The 16,924-nt window shown below is 41.0% G+C and overlaps 1 protein-coding gene and 1 pseudogene across 1 annotated transcript; both read right to left on the reverse strand.

The window, feature by feature from the left end:
* Nucleotides 1-3,412: 3,412 nt before the first annotated feature.
* On the reverse strand, nt 3,413-13,739 carry LOC120294547 (annotated as a pseudogene).
* On the reverse strand, nt 13,311-16,390 carry LOC104452314 (disease resistance protein RPS5). The gene has a single exon (XM_039316217.1). The coding sequence runs from the start codon at nt 16,280-16,282 to the stop codon at nt 13,931-13,933; it is 2,352 nt and encodes a 783-aa protein (XP_039172151.1). The 5' UTR covers nt 16,283-16,390; the 3' UTR covers nt 13,311-13,930.
* Nucleotides 16,391-16,924: the final 534 nt, after the last annotated feature.

Raw genomic sequence — 16,924 nt, forward strand, 5'->3', positions numbered from 1 at the left:
GCTTTGTTTGCATTGGGGCCAAGATAAAAGCAATCATCAGAAACTCTATGCCCCTCTCTGTATGTCCCACCCCTATGTAAAGCCCTTGCCGCCATGATCTCCACGGCATTGCCATTACTGGCCTTGATTAGGGTTGTCGATGGGTAGGGTCGGGTCTGGTTTTCGGTTTTCTTGGCTGCTTGCCTCTCTGCATTGCTTGTCCGCAAGTGAACAAACCTCATTGCATTTGCTATAAAGTAGACTTATTGGCCGTAAATTGGCCGTAAACTATTTGAACGCATCAATCACGACTAGAAATATGCTCTGTTGTCAATGGAGCTACGAAAATAAAAACTGGCCGAGCAAAGAATTTGAAGTAAATGTGTTAGGGGGAGACGAGGCCAATCTTTAGAAATGGGAGCCATACACGCTGCAAAGTGCAAATTACATGGTATATTTCTTGGTGGAAAATTTGGGTCCTTCTGCTGCTCACGCTCACCTCTTCTTTATCAGGCAATTTTATGTCGTGAAAAGACTGTCAATCTGGTTTTAACCATTCCATTTCCTAAGAGTTTGTCAGAAAAACCAAAACTGTTTCTAATTATAGATCAACCAATATAAAAGTGAGTAACAGAGTTAAAAAGAATTCTTAAATAATTACCCTCAAATTCCAGAAAATAGTAGGCTTTAAATTAAATATGAAGAGAAATACAGAGTTTAAGTCTTGAGATAGATTTCCCAGCTTAGTTATGGTTCAAAAGAAACATAGCAAAAGGTGGAGGTTCAAACAAAATACAAGACGGTCCTTTCAGCATCCTTCCTTTCCGAGCAAGCTTATTTGCACAATCGGTTGCCTTCCCCGAAAGCGTGTCTAATTTTAACCCTCTTGAAAGCTTCCAGAAGAGTCCTACGATCATTGAAAAGAGAAGCGAAAACAAGATTATTCAACAAATTTAATAAGAGTAACGATACAGTTACCGGAGCATCCATCTCCGCCTGCAGATGAGTGATGTGGACAGGAAACTTCAGGAAAAGACAGACTAAAAATGACTCGTTCATCCTTACAATCATGCATATATGTGGATGGTAATGGCTTAGAAGTTAAACAATAGAATTCCTCAAGAAAGTGAGTTTGCACCGTGTTAAAAATCAAGCTGCTTTTAATTTCAAAGGTTCGTGCAAGTTCACAGTTTCAAATGCTTGTGCAAGTACACACTTATCTGAAAGGCACGAAAAGAGACCGTCCAAATCAAAAGAAACTAACCAAAAAGATGCATACTTTAACAGCCACTAACAAAGAAGAAGACAATTATACACTAATTAATTGATCTCAAACCAAAAGAAGAAAAACAATAATGATCGAAACTCCCTTTCACTATGAATGGCGGGAAGGCAATTCGTCGAAGAACCAGCTCTACGACATCACATCTCAAATGAAGGCACTTGCCTGTTTTTACATGGACAATGTTCTCCAATCAGAGCTGAGCAATCAATGAGTATGAGAAGAGACTGTACATGTGGGACTTGAGATCTTCAGAGTCCATGATATATGCAAACACACTCGTACTTAAGTCCATCGAATCACCTCAGGGTATACTGAACCAATTCCAAAGCTAGCCACAATTTTTTTATCTTTTATTTTGCTGAGTGTAGGAGCACGTTTTATAAGTCAGATAGTAAAAGTTGCATGACGGAGTAAGGCTGGTGGTTCGGCCACAGAAGAACGGGGCAACGACAGTAGAACAAATTTGAACAAGAGTCGAGACGAGATGGATGGAGAAGACGACCTTATCATCCTAATAGACAACAGTGGAAGGAATTTCCTTCTTAATAATTTTGTCAAATCTGCATGTCGATATAACATCCCACCAGATCAGCTTCACATAAGTCCCAAAAGGGATTCACTCCATAGATATCCCCATGAATCTAACAATAAAATAAACAGCGATGAGACTAAGAGGAGGGCAGAGTTTGCAAAATTGGAATTCTCAACTGAAGAACCTCTGCAGCCTGAAGTCCGTGCTTGATCAAACGAAAGAATCTCGGGGAAAAATTTAAAATCTCGAGTCTGCTTCTCGGACGATTCTTCCATCACACTAAGAAACAAACGGCCCACATCAATCCCCTACGCGAGCCCCCGACACCAATTCTCACTACCGTGGAGCTCGATCAGCCAGTCACCCGCGACTCGCGAGCGAGGGACCTCGTATCTAATCACGACCACACCCCCCCTAAACCGTTGAATCGACAATCGGAACTCATCCGATGGAAACAGCAATCGATGCTCAAAAAGGGCGAGGAAGAAAACCCAGTCGAACGCGCGGGCGAATGAGAGCGGCTTCCTTCTCCGGCGGAGATGGTGCTCCGACGGAGTTTGGGGTCGTCTAGGGTTTGGGGGAAGAGACCATGGAAAGTGGAAAGTGCGGGGAGATGAGTGACGCATTGAAACTGGATGTTGGAGGAGGCCATGGAAAATTGGAAACCGGAATGGATTTCGGGCATTTTGTTCCGGGTAGGGTTATAACCCCAACCTACCCGAACAAGAACCCCCAAGATCCCCGAAATTTTCGGGTAGGGTCGGGCCAGGCCAGGCCGGGCCGCACTTTTTTGACACCCCTTATTTTGATGATGATGATGGTCTCTCTATCTTTCCGCCCAAGCCACGTCCTCTCAATATTACAAGCTAAAAGACGGATAGATATTTTTTGCCTCGCATGGTCCAATTGATTGATGTCTTAACTAATTATCAACAATTAATATATGTAAATTTAGTACGCATTAACTATTGAAATAGATTGGGACGCTCACGAGAAAAATTGTCCCAAAAAGACAACTAGTTATTTGTTTGGCTAAGGTAACCTCGCATTGCTGGAAAAGCTTTAATTTATGTTTTCAAGGAATAGACAGGCAAGGGAGTGAGAAGTGAAGGGAAGAAGAATTTAGAGGGAGTCCATATCTAGAATAGTTAATGGGCAAACCCCAAACCAATATAAAGACTGAAAATGCGTCTATATAGAATTGAATCATTTAGTGCCGGAGTTGTACATAATATTTTATGTGAAGATCCTTTAACAACCTGATCTGATTCATGTGCGCTAAATTCTCGAAAAATTAGCTTAAATAATCATGTAATGTGGTGACCATCTTAATGGACATTTATTTATAAATCATTCGGCGGATTTTTAGAATTCTACAAGCTTCTCCACTTAAAAGAATTGACGTCCTTATTAGTTTTTTTATTTTTAAATTTGCCCCGCCAATTTATTGAGAGAAGTACGAAGAGATGCTACCCATTGCAGTATTCTTCGCCGTACTCCCTCATTTAGGAATCCCAACAGAAAATACGCCAACTATGAAAATATAAAGATACTTTGCTAGAGAGAGACAAACAGAAGCTATCGCCTCCGCACGTCACGTAGGAGGGATGCCAACAGAGAAGAGAATACATAAAAAGCTAATGGAATGGAAAGAGACCCTGCTCCCCAAACCCCAAACGGAACTCAACTCTGTTCTAACAATAATAATTATTAGTATTTTACACTCATCAACCTCCCCTCTCTCCCTCTTCCCTCAATAAAATAAAAGAAAGACCCCACCTCGCTCACTCCTCTCCCGAGGCTAGGAATTCCAGCCTGATCAAGTAGTAGATGGACTCATCATCTTTGATTTTACGTGCTGCCTCTCCATATGTCATTTCCTCTACGGGACCCACGCCTTTCAGCTCCTTGAAAGTGACCCGGGCGGCTGGGTCCCGCTCGAACTCCTCCCACCAGCCTTTTCCCGCAACGATCGAGAAGCTTCCCCTCATTCCGTTCGAGTCCAACGGTAACTTTCTGAGACCAGGGCAGTTGAGTATTCTGAATTCCACCCCTTGAGGGAAAAGTAGAGCGTGGTCGCAAATGCTCTTTAGTTTTGGAAGATTCCGTATACGTAGAGATTTGAGACGTGAGAATAGTCCTGAAGCAACTAATTCCTCTCTTGCAATTCCATCCCCGATTATTTTCTCCATCGAATTACACCTGTCGACTATCAAACTTTGGAGTTTTGGAGCGTAGACAAGCCAGGACAAGTCCAAAAATCCGTAATTGAAGACACTAACCTCAACGAGGCTGGGGAAGCAATAGCAGTTGGGCGCTTGTCCTATCCCTTGATTAATCTCCATCTTCACAAGCATACGGCAATTATCTAAATAAAGCACCTCTAAATGCGAGAAATTGCCGCTCCCTTTTAATGAGTGACTTATTGGGATGTGGGTCAAGCCCTCGCAATTCTCGATACATACTCTCCTTATGCATCTCTAAAAGGATTGGAATATTTTTAGGTTAGAGGAAGATTTGTTCACCATGATAGACAAATCGGTGAGACCTTGCATGCGCCCTAGTTCCTCCACCACCTCCTCTTCATTCTCTAGACTCGATCCCCAACTGTTGAACACATTCAATGGTAAGCTTGCGATTGCCCCTCTCGGAATTACGATGCCTCCCCATAGATGGTCTAGTAGCAACCACCCTAAATGAGTCAACTTCCTGATTTTCTTGGGCATCGCATTGATACTAGTGGCCGACAGGTTCAAATATCGTAGGTTAATCAAATTGCAAATCCCTTCGGGGAATGACTGAATTTTTTCATTGTTAGACAGGTCCAAGACTGTCAAACAAGCCGCCATCGAGTTGAAAAATCCTTTTGGCACAAGTGTCACATTAGTTTCTCTTACAAATAAAGTTTCGAGCTGAGAACACACGGGTGGTGTTTGATCGATATTTTGTATCCATTGTCCCCATAGAGATACTTTCTTTGCTTCCCACCATTTGGAGATCATCTCTGTGGACATGTCTTCTTGGTTCACTATCACTAGCAATTTGTTCTCTTTTTTCCCACGGTCACGAGCAATCCAAGTTGCCATGTCGCGGATGACGTCGTGCATCTTTACATGCCGTCCCTCATAATCATCATGCCCACTTTCCAATAAACAAGCCATCTCTAAAGTTCTCAAGACATACTCTCCCTTATGCCGCATACCACATACATCATTGGTGTCTCTTAGCAAGCCCTCTCCAATCCAGAGTTCAATTAGGCTATCTGTTCTTATACGGTAATCCTCAGGGAAGAGACAACAGTAAATGAAGCAAAGCTTAACAATAGAGTCATTTAAACTATTATAACTAAACTCTAGTATGTGGTACACTTCCTCCACCATACTTGACAGCTTGTATGGATTGTTCCTTAGCGTTGTAAGTGCATGCTTCCACTCATCAGGATTCTCTCTGCCAGCCATGGCTCGCCCGACGGTAATAAGGGCTAGTGGCAACCCTTTGCACTCTCTGACAATGTTGTTGGCAAGCTCTTGAATTTCTGGATGAGAATGTATAGATGATTTGCCGATGTTGTTCTCGAACAATGCCAGGGCTTCTTCGGGCGTCAAGCATTGTACACATATGATGGCATACTTGCTTCAACCGAGTTGTGAATACTATTTTGGATTTGTTCTCTAGACTAGAATGAAGAACTCCGATTTGAGAAAGTTCGAGGCCCGCCCATACATCATCCATCAACAACACGAACTTCTTCTTGCTCAAAACTTTAGGACAAGGAGGGAGTTTTGCACCGCTATAATTTGGTCTTCGATGGATTATTTGGCATTCTCCTTCTCCAATATTTGGGGCAATCAATATGCATTCAACCAATATAGTTCTTGTTGAAAAACACCCCTCATTAATTAACGTGCAAATGAATTGATTACAGGCTCAGTCTCTCTTATCCAATTGAAGAAGAAATTAAAATCGAAGAATAAAAAACAGATAACGTATCGATGCTACTTAACTATATTAATAGGCGAAAAACACAAAGATGCCTAAAAGCAGCGAATCTCAAAAAGAATATTTTTGATATGCAAAAAGCACTTTCACATTTTTTTGTCTATAGAATGATAGTAACAGTACCAAAAATTTTATATGGCACTCATTTTAGTATCAAAAGTTTTCGCCATCTTACTTAAGTGTCAAATCAGATAAAAAACGATCATTTACAAGAACTGATCAAAAGGTGGAGTTATTAAGTGATAGCTTATCTGCATGTAATTGCCTTGAAGATTTCTCAAAAGGCCCATGGGTCATCCAAAGCTTATTTGTAGATTGCAAGAACCTTCATGCCCAAGTGGAGAACATCCTCAATCAACATTACGCACAAGAAGCCAATCAAGTCGTGGAATTAATTGCTAAGCCCCACCAAATAGTGAATCTCTCTTCTAATTGACTTACTAAGCCCCCTAACCCCTCTGGAATACGTTATGCTGTGAATCTTGTTCTCTTGAGCTTTGGAACTCTAGTAGATGAATGAATAAAAGTTATCTTCGATCAAAAGAAAAAAGCACCTCCGACCAGAATTTCTGATTAAAATGATTATATGGCATTTAGAAAAAATGAGTAGGTATATTTTTAAAGAAATCCAGATCACATGTGTGCAAAACCATGTCGCTCTATCCAAAGCGATTGGGAATGGCATAAACAATGTTTGTCCATCCAACCAAGCAAGCAAAAATGACATCGCACACAAGGAAGGTTATAGGGTTAGAATGTCTTCAATGCTGGCTCACCGTCACACTACTCTTCCCGTCACTTGCCATCGCTCGTCATTTCTTTTGCTCTCGCTCACTCAAATTCATCGTATTTCTCTGAATTGTCAATTGGAGGGTAAAATTAGGGCTTCTGAGCCATAATTAGGGTTGGAAAGGAAATATTAGCGTTAGAAAGGAAAAATTAGAGTTCTCGGTCAATTATGGGGCTGATAACGCTAGAGGAGGAATCCCAAATCCATCCTAACCCTTGCACAGGATGAAAAACTCATTCAACCAGATATCATATGGTAACAAGGCAAGGAGGGAGTTTTGCAGGCATTGACTGTGAGCATGACGCATTTAAATGATATCATGACATGACTAGGTAACTGCCCAAGATAAGCCCATGAGCAGACAACAATAAAAACATGAAAGCGGACGAGATATTTATCCCATGCATATGATTAGAGAGCCTAAACTAAAGCTTGATAGTGTAGTGTGAGACAAATTTCCCACAATATAAAGTTTGAGGTAAATGAGTGGTTTGTATGCATCAACCTCGGGTTCCGATACCATCTTCAAATTGCAAACACGCTAGCTTTCCCTCCACAAGAGCAAATGCCCTTGAAGAAGAATTGTTATGATGTGATTTACTCATGTGAATTCCCTTAAAGTTTAGGTCTAATTAGCCCAATTTACACAGATGAACAATGTTACCATGAATCATGACCTCTTGGGCCAGTGACTGTTCAAGGATGGGAAAAAATGGAAACAGAAGAATAAAACTTCCTATGCACACTTCAAAGTCAATACAACAAGGCCGGGTCACCAATTATCATTTTAGAATGAAAATTGCAATACGTGAAAGAACAGAGTTCATGATATATGTCTACAATGGAAGCAATACAAGAATAACTAGGGCTCACTAAAGCTATTGCTCAACTTTCAGCGAATCCTCAATCCGCTGGATCAATTGATTAGCTGTCAAAGCACCTTCCTGATAATTGAAAACAGCTCAATTAAGATTAAGTATAGATGATTAGAACATCTTAAAACTGTATAAGTTGCAAGCAATCAAACATCAGAAAAATTTCACAACCGAAACTTGCGGTCAAATTATGAATGAGAATCAACTAACTTCCCATTAAATAACATTCAAAGACCACAGAATGTGCATAAATCTTAGGCAGTGCCCATCAATTATTACCATTTCTGCATTGAGCCGGCAACCCTGTCCTTCACAGAAAATATATGGGGATACTCTCTGCCTATTGCTAAAAAGAAAGTATCACTTACTATGCATGGTTGCAGCAACCTGAGAACTAAGGAAGCTGTGTTACTGTTTTCCAGGATGGCCAAGCTCTACAAAGGGAAGGCCTTTCATTGATCGCTGTTGAAGACTTATGCGGTTTGTGCGTATTTATCATCGGTTATTATGTATAAACATATCGGTGCTTCATCATGGTTTCGTTGCTGGTTCCATGTTTTGTGAGAGAATAACGATGAAGTTGGATGGAATCCCCCGGTCAAAAACAGATTAGGAGGAGAAGCGTGGCCACAGATTAAAGGTCATTATCGATTCTTCAAGCCACAAGAGGGGCGTTAGTGCCTGTATGCATCAAAAGGGCTGTGTGCGCTTTTTTAACAAAATGCAAGTACTCTTTCCAGTGTTCACCCTGTATCTTCCACATGATAATAAAATTGCCAAAAAATTTGTGACTGCAGGTTTTTGTTCATGTTAAGGTATCCAGGGCATCTCATCACAGTATCAAAAACTTTTATGAGCCTTTACTAACATATAAATTTCCACGTGATAGCAAATGTGAAAAAGATAAAACTTACAAAACGCTTGAAAGGCTTCCCATCTTTAAATATGATAAAGTTTGGTAAATGCCTATAAATTTGGAAGCACCGATCGTCAAGCCTCCAAGAGGTAAACTTAAAATGAATCTTTTACATATGCGTTCCAATCGGGGTAAACTCTTGCTTTGTGAAATTAAAATGTTGAAATTTCAATTCAAGTCAAAAACACGCCTGACTCACAAAACTAATTACATTCGACCCCCAATTTTTTGAACTTGAGACTTGTATGCGATTGATTAGGGAAGGTACAGCCATTAAATGAATTGATTCTTTTAATCAATTAAATTTCTCATGTGTACACGAGCATTATTGTAAAAGTGCACTGAAAATAGACAGAATGATTTTATTTGGATAGGCTCAATGGGCGCACACGACCTTCATCAGTCGATAATTTCTTTTGTAGCTTAATTATTCTGGACAAATTGGACCATTTATTTTTTTGCTTGTCCGCGTTAGCAGAAGGCATGTGAACTAGAGATTGGCCAGGATCTCTAATTCACCAGCATTTGCTGCCTCATCCACAAATTGCTAAATTTAGGCCTGCATGCTTTATTCGCGAAAGGTTGAGATCCTCTGAAAATTACAAAATCAATTTATATTTTTACATTTACCTCATAAAAAATTGATGCATCTTAATTTTTCTTTTCTTTCAGTCTTTTCATTTTAGACTTTCTCTGTGCTTATCCCTCGAGTCACATCGGTCCATGACCTCGAATTGAAGTCACCTGCCCTTAGGAATGCCGGCCCGAGCAAGTCGCCTTGGCTTTGTTTGCATTGGGGCCAAGATAAAAGCAATCATCAGAGAAACTCTTAATGCCCCTCTCGTATGTCCCACCCCCATGTAAACCCCTTGCCGCCATGATCTCCACGGCATTGCCATTACTGACCTTGATTAGGGTTGTCACTGGGTAGGGTTGGGTCGGTTTTATATGCTACCCAGCCCAACCCGAATTATAAGGGTCGCGTGCTCTATCTAACGTGACTCGACTTGACTAGAAACCCATAGGATTCGAAGTGAAAACACAAGTCGGGTTGGATGGGGTTTTCGGATCTTTTGGCTGCTTGCCTCTCTGTATTGCTTGTTCGCAAGAGAACAAACCTCATTGCATTTGCTATCAAGTAGACTTATTGGCCGTAAACTATTTGAACATGTCAATCACGACTAGAAATATGCTCTGTTGCCAATGGAGCTACGAAATAAAAATTGGCCGAGCAAAGAGTTCGAAGTAAGTGTGTTAGAGGGCGAGATGGGGTCCATCTTTAGAAATGGGAGCCATACATGCTGCAAAGTGCAAATTACATGGTATGTGCAAATTACTTGGTGGAAAATTTGGGTCTTTCTGCTACTCCCGCTCACCTCTTCTTTATCAAGCAATTTTATGTCGTGAAAAGACTGTCAATCTGGTTTTAACTATTCCATTTCCTAGGAGTTTGTCAGAAAAACCAGAACTGTTTCTAATATAGATTGAACAATATAAAAGTGAGTAACAAAGTAAAAAAGAATTCTTAATTTAATTACCCTCATTTTCTGGAAAATAGCAGGCTTTAAATTAAACATGAAGTTTTCACCAAAAAAAAAAAAATTAAACATGAAGAGAAATTTACAGAGTTAAGTCTTGAGATAGATTTCCCAGCTTGGTTATGGTTCACAAGAAACATAGCAACAGGCGGAAGTTCAAACAAAGTATAAGACGATTCTTTCAGCATCCTTCCTCTCTGAGCAAGCTTATCCGCACATCGGTTGCTTTCCCTGAAAGCATGCCCGATTTTAACCCTCTTGAGAGCTTCCAGGAGAGTCCTACGATCATTCAAAAGAGAAGCGAAAACAAGATTATTCAACAAATTTAATAACGGCAACGATATAGTTATCGGAGCATCCATCTCCACCTACAGATAAGTGATGTGGACAGGAAACTTTAGGTAAAGACCAATTACAAACGACTTGTTCATCCTTACAATCATGCATATATGTGGATGGTAATGGCTTAGAAGTAAAACAATAGAATTCCTAAGAAAAGTGAGTTTGCACCATGTTAAAAATCAAAATGCTTTTAGTTTCAAAGGTTCGTGCAAGTACACCGTTTCATAGGTTTATGCATGTACACACTTACCTGAAAGGCATGAAAAGAGACCATCCAAATCAAAAGAAACTAACCAAAAAGACCCATACTTCAACGGCCACTAACAAAGAAGAAGGAAATTACACACAGATTCATTGATCTCAAACCAAAAGAAGAAAAACAATCATGATTGAAACTCCCTTTCAATATGAATGGCGGGGAGGCAATTCGTCGAAGAACCAGCTCTACAACATCATGTCTCAAGTGAAGGCAGTTCCTTGTTCTTACATGGACAAAATTCTCCAATCAGAGATGAGCAATCAATCGGTATGAGAAGAGACTTCACATGTGGGACTTGAGATATTCAAAGTCCATGATATATGCAAACACACTCATACATAAGTCCATCGAATCTCCCCAGGGTATACCGAACCAATTCCAAAGCTAACCACGTGTTTTTTCATTTTGCAAGTGGAGGAGCACGTTTTATAATTCTGATTGCAACGTCAAACCAACAACAGAAGTCGCATGACGGAGAAAGGCTGGTGGCTCGGCCACAGAAGAACGGGGCGACGACAGCAGAACAAAACTAAACAGAGTCGAGACGAGATGGAAGGAGTCAAGACGACCCTATCATCCTCATAGACAACAGTGGAAGGAATTTCTTTCTTAATGATTTTGTCAAATCTGCATGTCGATATAATATCCCACCAGATCAGCTTCACATAAGTCCCAAAAGAAATGCACTACATAGATATCCCCATGAATCTAACAATAAAATAAACAGAGATGAGACTAAGAGGAGGGCAGAGTTTGCAAAATTGGATATTTTCAACTGAAGAACCTCCGCAGCCTGAAGTCCGTGCTTGATCAAACGAAAGAATCTCTGGGAAAAATTTAAAATCTCGAGTCTGCTTCTCGGACGATTCTTACATCACACCAAGAAAAAAAGGGCCCACATCAATCCCCTACGCAAACCAGTCGCCCGCGACTCACGAGCGAGAGACATCGTACACACCCGTAAACTGTTGAATCGACAATCGAAACTCGTCCGATGGAAACAGCAATCGATGCTGAAAAAGGGCGAGGAAGAAAACCCAGCTGAACGCGCGAGCGAAGCTTCCACCACATTAAAAATTCGACAGGAATAGGAGAAAGCGAGAGAGCGACTTCCTTCTCAGAAGCCACGAGAGGGTTTAGCGACGAATGAGAGCAGCTTCCTTCTCCGGCGGAGATGGCGCTTCGTTCGACGGAGAAGGAAAGTGCGGGGAGATGAGTGACGCGTTGAAACTGTCGATGTTGGAAGAGACCATGGAAGATCGGAAAGTGGTAGGGATTTCGGGCATTTTGTTCCGGGTAGGGCAAACGGAACCTACCCAAACCCTAACGATAACTGCACCTTGAACCCCCAACTCGAACAAGAACCCCAAAACACCCGAAATTTTCGGGCCGGATCGGGCCTCACTTTTCTAATAACACCCCTACCCTAACTCCGGTGATGCTGGTCTATCTTTCTACCTAAGCTACATCCTCTCAAATATTGACAAGCGAAAAGATAAATTCTTTACCTCGCATGGTCTAATTGATTAATGTCTCAATCAATTTTCAATAGTCAATATATAATATATATAAATTTAGTATGTATCAATGATTTAAATAGATTGGGACGCTCAAGAGAAACATATTGTCCCCAAAAGACATAAAGTTATTTATTTTGCTAAGGTAACCTTGCGTTGCCGGAAAAACTTTAATTTATGTTTTCAAGGAACAGATGTGCACGGGGTGGGAGGTGAAGGAAAGAAGAATTTAAGGGGAGTCCAAATCTAGAATAGTTAATAGGCAAACTGCAAAATAAAATAGAGACGAAAATGCCTCTAGATAGAATTGATTGATTTATGGATGGAGTTGTATATAATATTTTACGTGGAGATCATGTAATAACATGGCCTTGTTCATGTGGGCCAAACTCCCGAAAACTAGCTTAAATAATTATGCAATGTATGATAATTTGAATGGGTATTTATCTATAAATCATTCGACAAGGTATCTCTTATCGGATGCAGGTCTTTAGGATTCTACGAGCTTCCATACTTAAAGAATCGACGTCCTCATTAGTTTTTTTTTAAAAATTTATAAATTTTGCTCGGCCAATTTATCGAGAGAAGTACGAAGAGATGCTACTCGTTGCATATTCTTCGCTGTGCCCCGTAGTTAGGAATCCCAACAGAAAATACATAAACTATGAAAAGATAAACAAACTTTGCTAGAAAAAAAAAATACTTTGCTAAAAGAGAGACAAACGAAACTCCTCTTTTTTTTTTCTTTTTTTTTAACAAATATTTTTATACTTATCAGCCCGACTCACTAGGAAGCCGATCCAGGCCCAACAAAGATTAATATTTTATATATGTATTTCGATCAAGGTCGAATCTCATCGTTTCGTCAAATTAATAGATTTGAAGTTTCAATTTTAGGTTAAACACATGTCCGACTCACAAAACTAATCATATCTTAACGATAATTTTTTTTGTACTCGAGACCTGCTCATGGATGATTGATCCAGGAAGGTTCAACTAAAGAATAAATTGATCTTTTTTTTAATCAGTAGAACCTCTTGTTCGCCATACCATTATCGTAAAATAATATTGAAATTCGACGGAACGATGATTTTGTTCGGATAGATTTAGTAGGCGCATGCGACCATATATCACCGGGGGTATTCTCCTTGCTTACCATTTATGACTACTCCACTAGGTCTGGAGAAAAGATTGATTACAGGGATGCCACCTGAATGCACCCGTCAAGTTCTTTTCTTGAGGGTCAAGATATTTACGATTTTGCCCCACAACAAATTATTTTAGAGAAGTGCAAACAGAAGCTATCGCCCCCACACGTCACGTAGGAGGGATGCCAACAGAGAAGAGAATACATAAAAAGCTAATGGAATGGAAAGAGACCCTGCTCCCCAAACCCCAAACGGAACTCAACTCTGTTCTAACAATAATAATTATTAGTATTTTACACTCATCAACCTCCCCTCTCTCCCTCTCTCCCTCAATAAAATAAAAAGAAAGACCCCACCTCGCTCACTCCTCTCCCTAGGCTAGGAATCCGATCCGGGCCCACGTGATGGACTCATCTTTCATTTTACGTGCTGCCTCTCCATATGTCATTTCCTCTACGGGACCCACGCCAAACAACTCCAAAGTGACCCGGGCGGCTGGGTCCCACTTGAACTCCTCCCACCAGCCTTTGTCCCCAACGATCGAGAAGCTTCCCCTCATTCCGTTCGAGTCCAACGGTAACTTTCTGAGACTAGAGTAGCCGAATATTTCGAATTCCACCCCTTGAGGGAAAAGTAGAGCGTGGTCGCAAATGCTCCTTAGTTTTGGAAGATTGTGGATAACTAGAGATTTGAGACGTGAGAATAGTCCTGAAGAAGCAGCTAATTCCTCTCTTGCAATTCCATCCCCGATTATTTTCTCCATCGAATCACACTCGTAGACCCCCAAGCTCTGGAGTTTCGGAGCGTGCACGAGCCAAGACAAGTCCAAAATCCACAATCGGAGACAATAACCTCAACAAGGCTGGGGAAGCAATAGCAGTTGGGCGCTTGTCCTATCCCTTGATTAATCTCCATCTTCACAAGCATACGGCAATTGACAAAATTAAGCACCTCTAAATGCGAGAAATTGCTGCTCCCTTTTAATGAGTGACTTATTGGGATGTGGGTCAAGCCCTCGCAATTTTTGATACCTACTCTCCTTATGCATCTCTGAAAGGATTGGAATATTTTTAGGGCAGAGGAAGATTTGTTCACCTTGATAGATAAATCGGTGAGACCTTGCATGCGCCCTAGTTCCTCCACCACCTCCTCTTCATTCTCTAGACTCGATTCCCAACTGCTGAACACATTCAACGGTAAGCTTGCAATTGCCCCCTTAAAAATGAGGAATTTTCTTGTATTGTTCAATAGCAACCACTGTAAACGAGTCAAGTTGCTGATTTCCTTGGGCAACTCTCTGATACCAGTGCGTGACAAGTTCAAGTACTGTAGGCTAATCAAATTGCAAATCCCTTCAGGGAATGACGTAATATTATTATTGTTGGATAGGTCAAGGACCATAAGACAAGCTGCCATCGACTCGAAAAATCCTCCTGGCAAGACACTCACTTTAGTTTCCCTAACAATCAAAGTTCTGAGCTGGGAACACCCAAGTGGTGCTTGGTGGATATTCAAAATCCATTTTCCCCATAGAGATACTTTCTCTGCTTCCCCCCATTTGGACATCCCTTTTGTGGACATATCTTCTTCCCTCTCTATCACTAGCAACTTGTTCTTTTTCCCGTGGTCGCGAGCAATCCAAGTCGCCATGTCGCGGATAACGTCGTGCATCTTTATCTTTACAAACTGTAGTCCCAATTTAATAACCGTCTCACTTTCCAATAGACAAGCCATCTTTAAACTCCCCAATACATACTCTCCACTCTTCCGCATATTGTATACATCATCGGTGTCTCCTAGCAAGCCCTCTCCAATCCACAATTCAATAAGATCGTGCGAGTCTATGAGGTAATCCTCAGGGAAGAGACAACAGTAAAGGAAACAAAATTTAATGATAGAGTCGCTTAAACTATTATAACTGAACTCTAGTATGTGATACACTTCCTCCATACCTGACAGTTGATGCGGTTTGTCCCTGAGAGTTGTTAGTGCATAATGCCACTCATGGGGATGCTCTCTGCCAGCCATGGCTCGCCCGACGGTAATAAGGGCCAATGGCAACCCTTTACACTCTTTAGCAATGTCCTTGGCCAGGCGTTGAATGTCATCATCACAATTTTCAAGCGATTTGCCGATGTTCTTCTCAAATAATGTCAAAGCTTCTTCAGGCTTCAAGCACGATACTTCGCATGTTTCGTTGGCTCCCATTTGGTGGCATACTTGCTTCGACCGAGTTGTGAATACTACCTTGGATCCGTTCTTTGGACTAGGAGGAAGAACTCCGATTTCGTAAAGGTCCAGCCTTGCCCATACATCATCAATCAACAACACAAACTTCTTTTCAGCCAAAATGTTCAACAAATGATGGACCCTATGATTCTGAGACCATCCATCCCAGATCTCATCTTTAATGTTCAGTCCTTTCCTTACGACGTCTCGAATGTTATCTTCGTTCACTTGCTTTGACACCACCACCCAAATAACGACATCGAATTTAAGATTTGTGCACAAAAGCTCATTGTTGATCTGTTTCATGAGGGTGGTCTTTCCCACACCGCCCATTCCATATAATCCAAACATTCCTGTTTTTTTTTCGTCCGCTAGCCATTTCCACACTTCATTAAGGGAAATATCAAGCCCCACGGTCTTAGCCATAGGTATCGCAAGTATTGCCGGGCTAGGCAATGGTGATGTGAAATTGCTGAATTCTCTTTTCTTACCTTGGAGCTCTCTCGCTTCATTGAGCAATCGATCAACTCTTTTCCCCAATTTATAGCTCGGCCAGCAATTCTGAGGAAGACAACGACTGAAACATTTGATTCGGTCACATTCCCTGGCTTCTTCGAGAACTTGATCTACTCCACCTTCAAATTCTTGCACCTTGCATAACCAGTTCTCCACTTGATTTGTGCGCCGTACACCTCCCTCTCGTTCTTCACGTTCCACCGTTTCCTTCACATCTCCGCTCACGGCCTCCAGATCTCCAGTGGCCTTCCCCAACGCCTCCACATTATCTTTCAAATTACAAATGTAGCCCAAAGGTTTGCTGGCCAAGCCCCATAAATTGCTGACGAGTTGTAACAGAGAATTTGCGAAATCCATAGATTCTTTCGGGAGATGAGAGATCGAAAAAAGGAGTAATCCAGATGGATTGAGAGCAGGATTGAGAGCAGGCGAATGGGTGGAGTTCGATAATAGAGGGTCATGTAGTAAGGGACGACTTTTACAGATTCAATAATGGAGGCCCTGACTAATGGCCCCACAACAGGACAATAATACAAGCAAAAGTACAAATCACAACTCGCGGAGTTGAATTATTGCGCACGCGGACAAACAACTTTTTAGAAAGTTGGATTATGGAAATAAAGCACTCCTCGCAACCCCACACACATATATATAAAAGCAAAAAGTACAGAACACAACTCAAGGTCGAATTATTGCGCATACCGACAAATAACTTTTTAGAAAATTGAATTATAGAAATAAAGTGTAACTCACGACTTTTCCACAAAACAGTCTGAGCATTCATGAGGCTTGAAATTTGAATATAACGCATCTATCGTGCAAGATACCACTGATCCTCGCTTCCGACGAATGTTAAAAAAAACATGGTAATATTTTTAAATACATCAATTCGTTGTTGATTAGCTCCATAATTTTATACAAAAAGGTTTTTCCTAGCACTGTTATGTAATTTTCGTAAAGGAGATTAATTGTAGGGAGAAGAAAAAAAAATTCAATGGG

This window comes from Eucalyptus grandis, chromosome 6 (genome assembly GCF_016545825.1).
Source record: "Eucalyptus grandis isolate ANBG69807.140 chromosome 6, ASM1654582v1, whole genome shotgun sequence".
Classification (NCBI taxonomy): domain Eukaryota; kingdom Viridiplantae; phylum Streptophyta; class Magnoliopsida; order Myrtales; family Myrtaceae; genus Eucalyptus; species Eucalyptus grandis.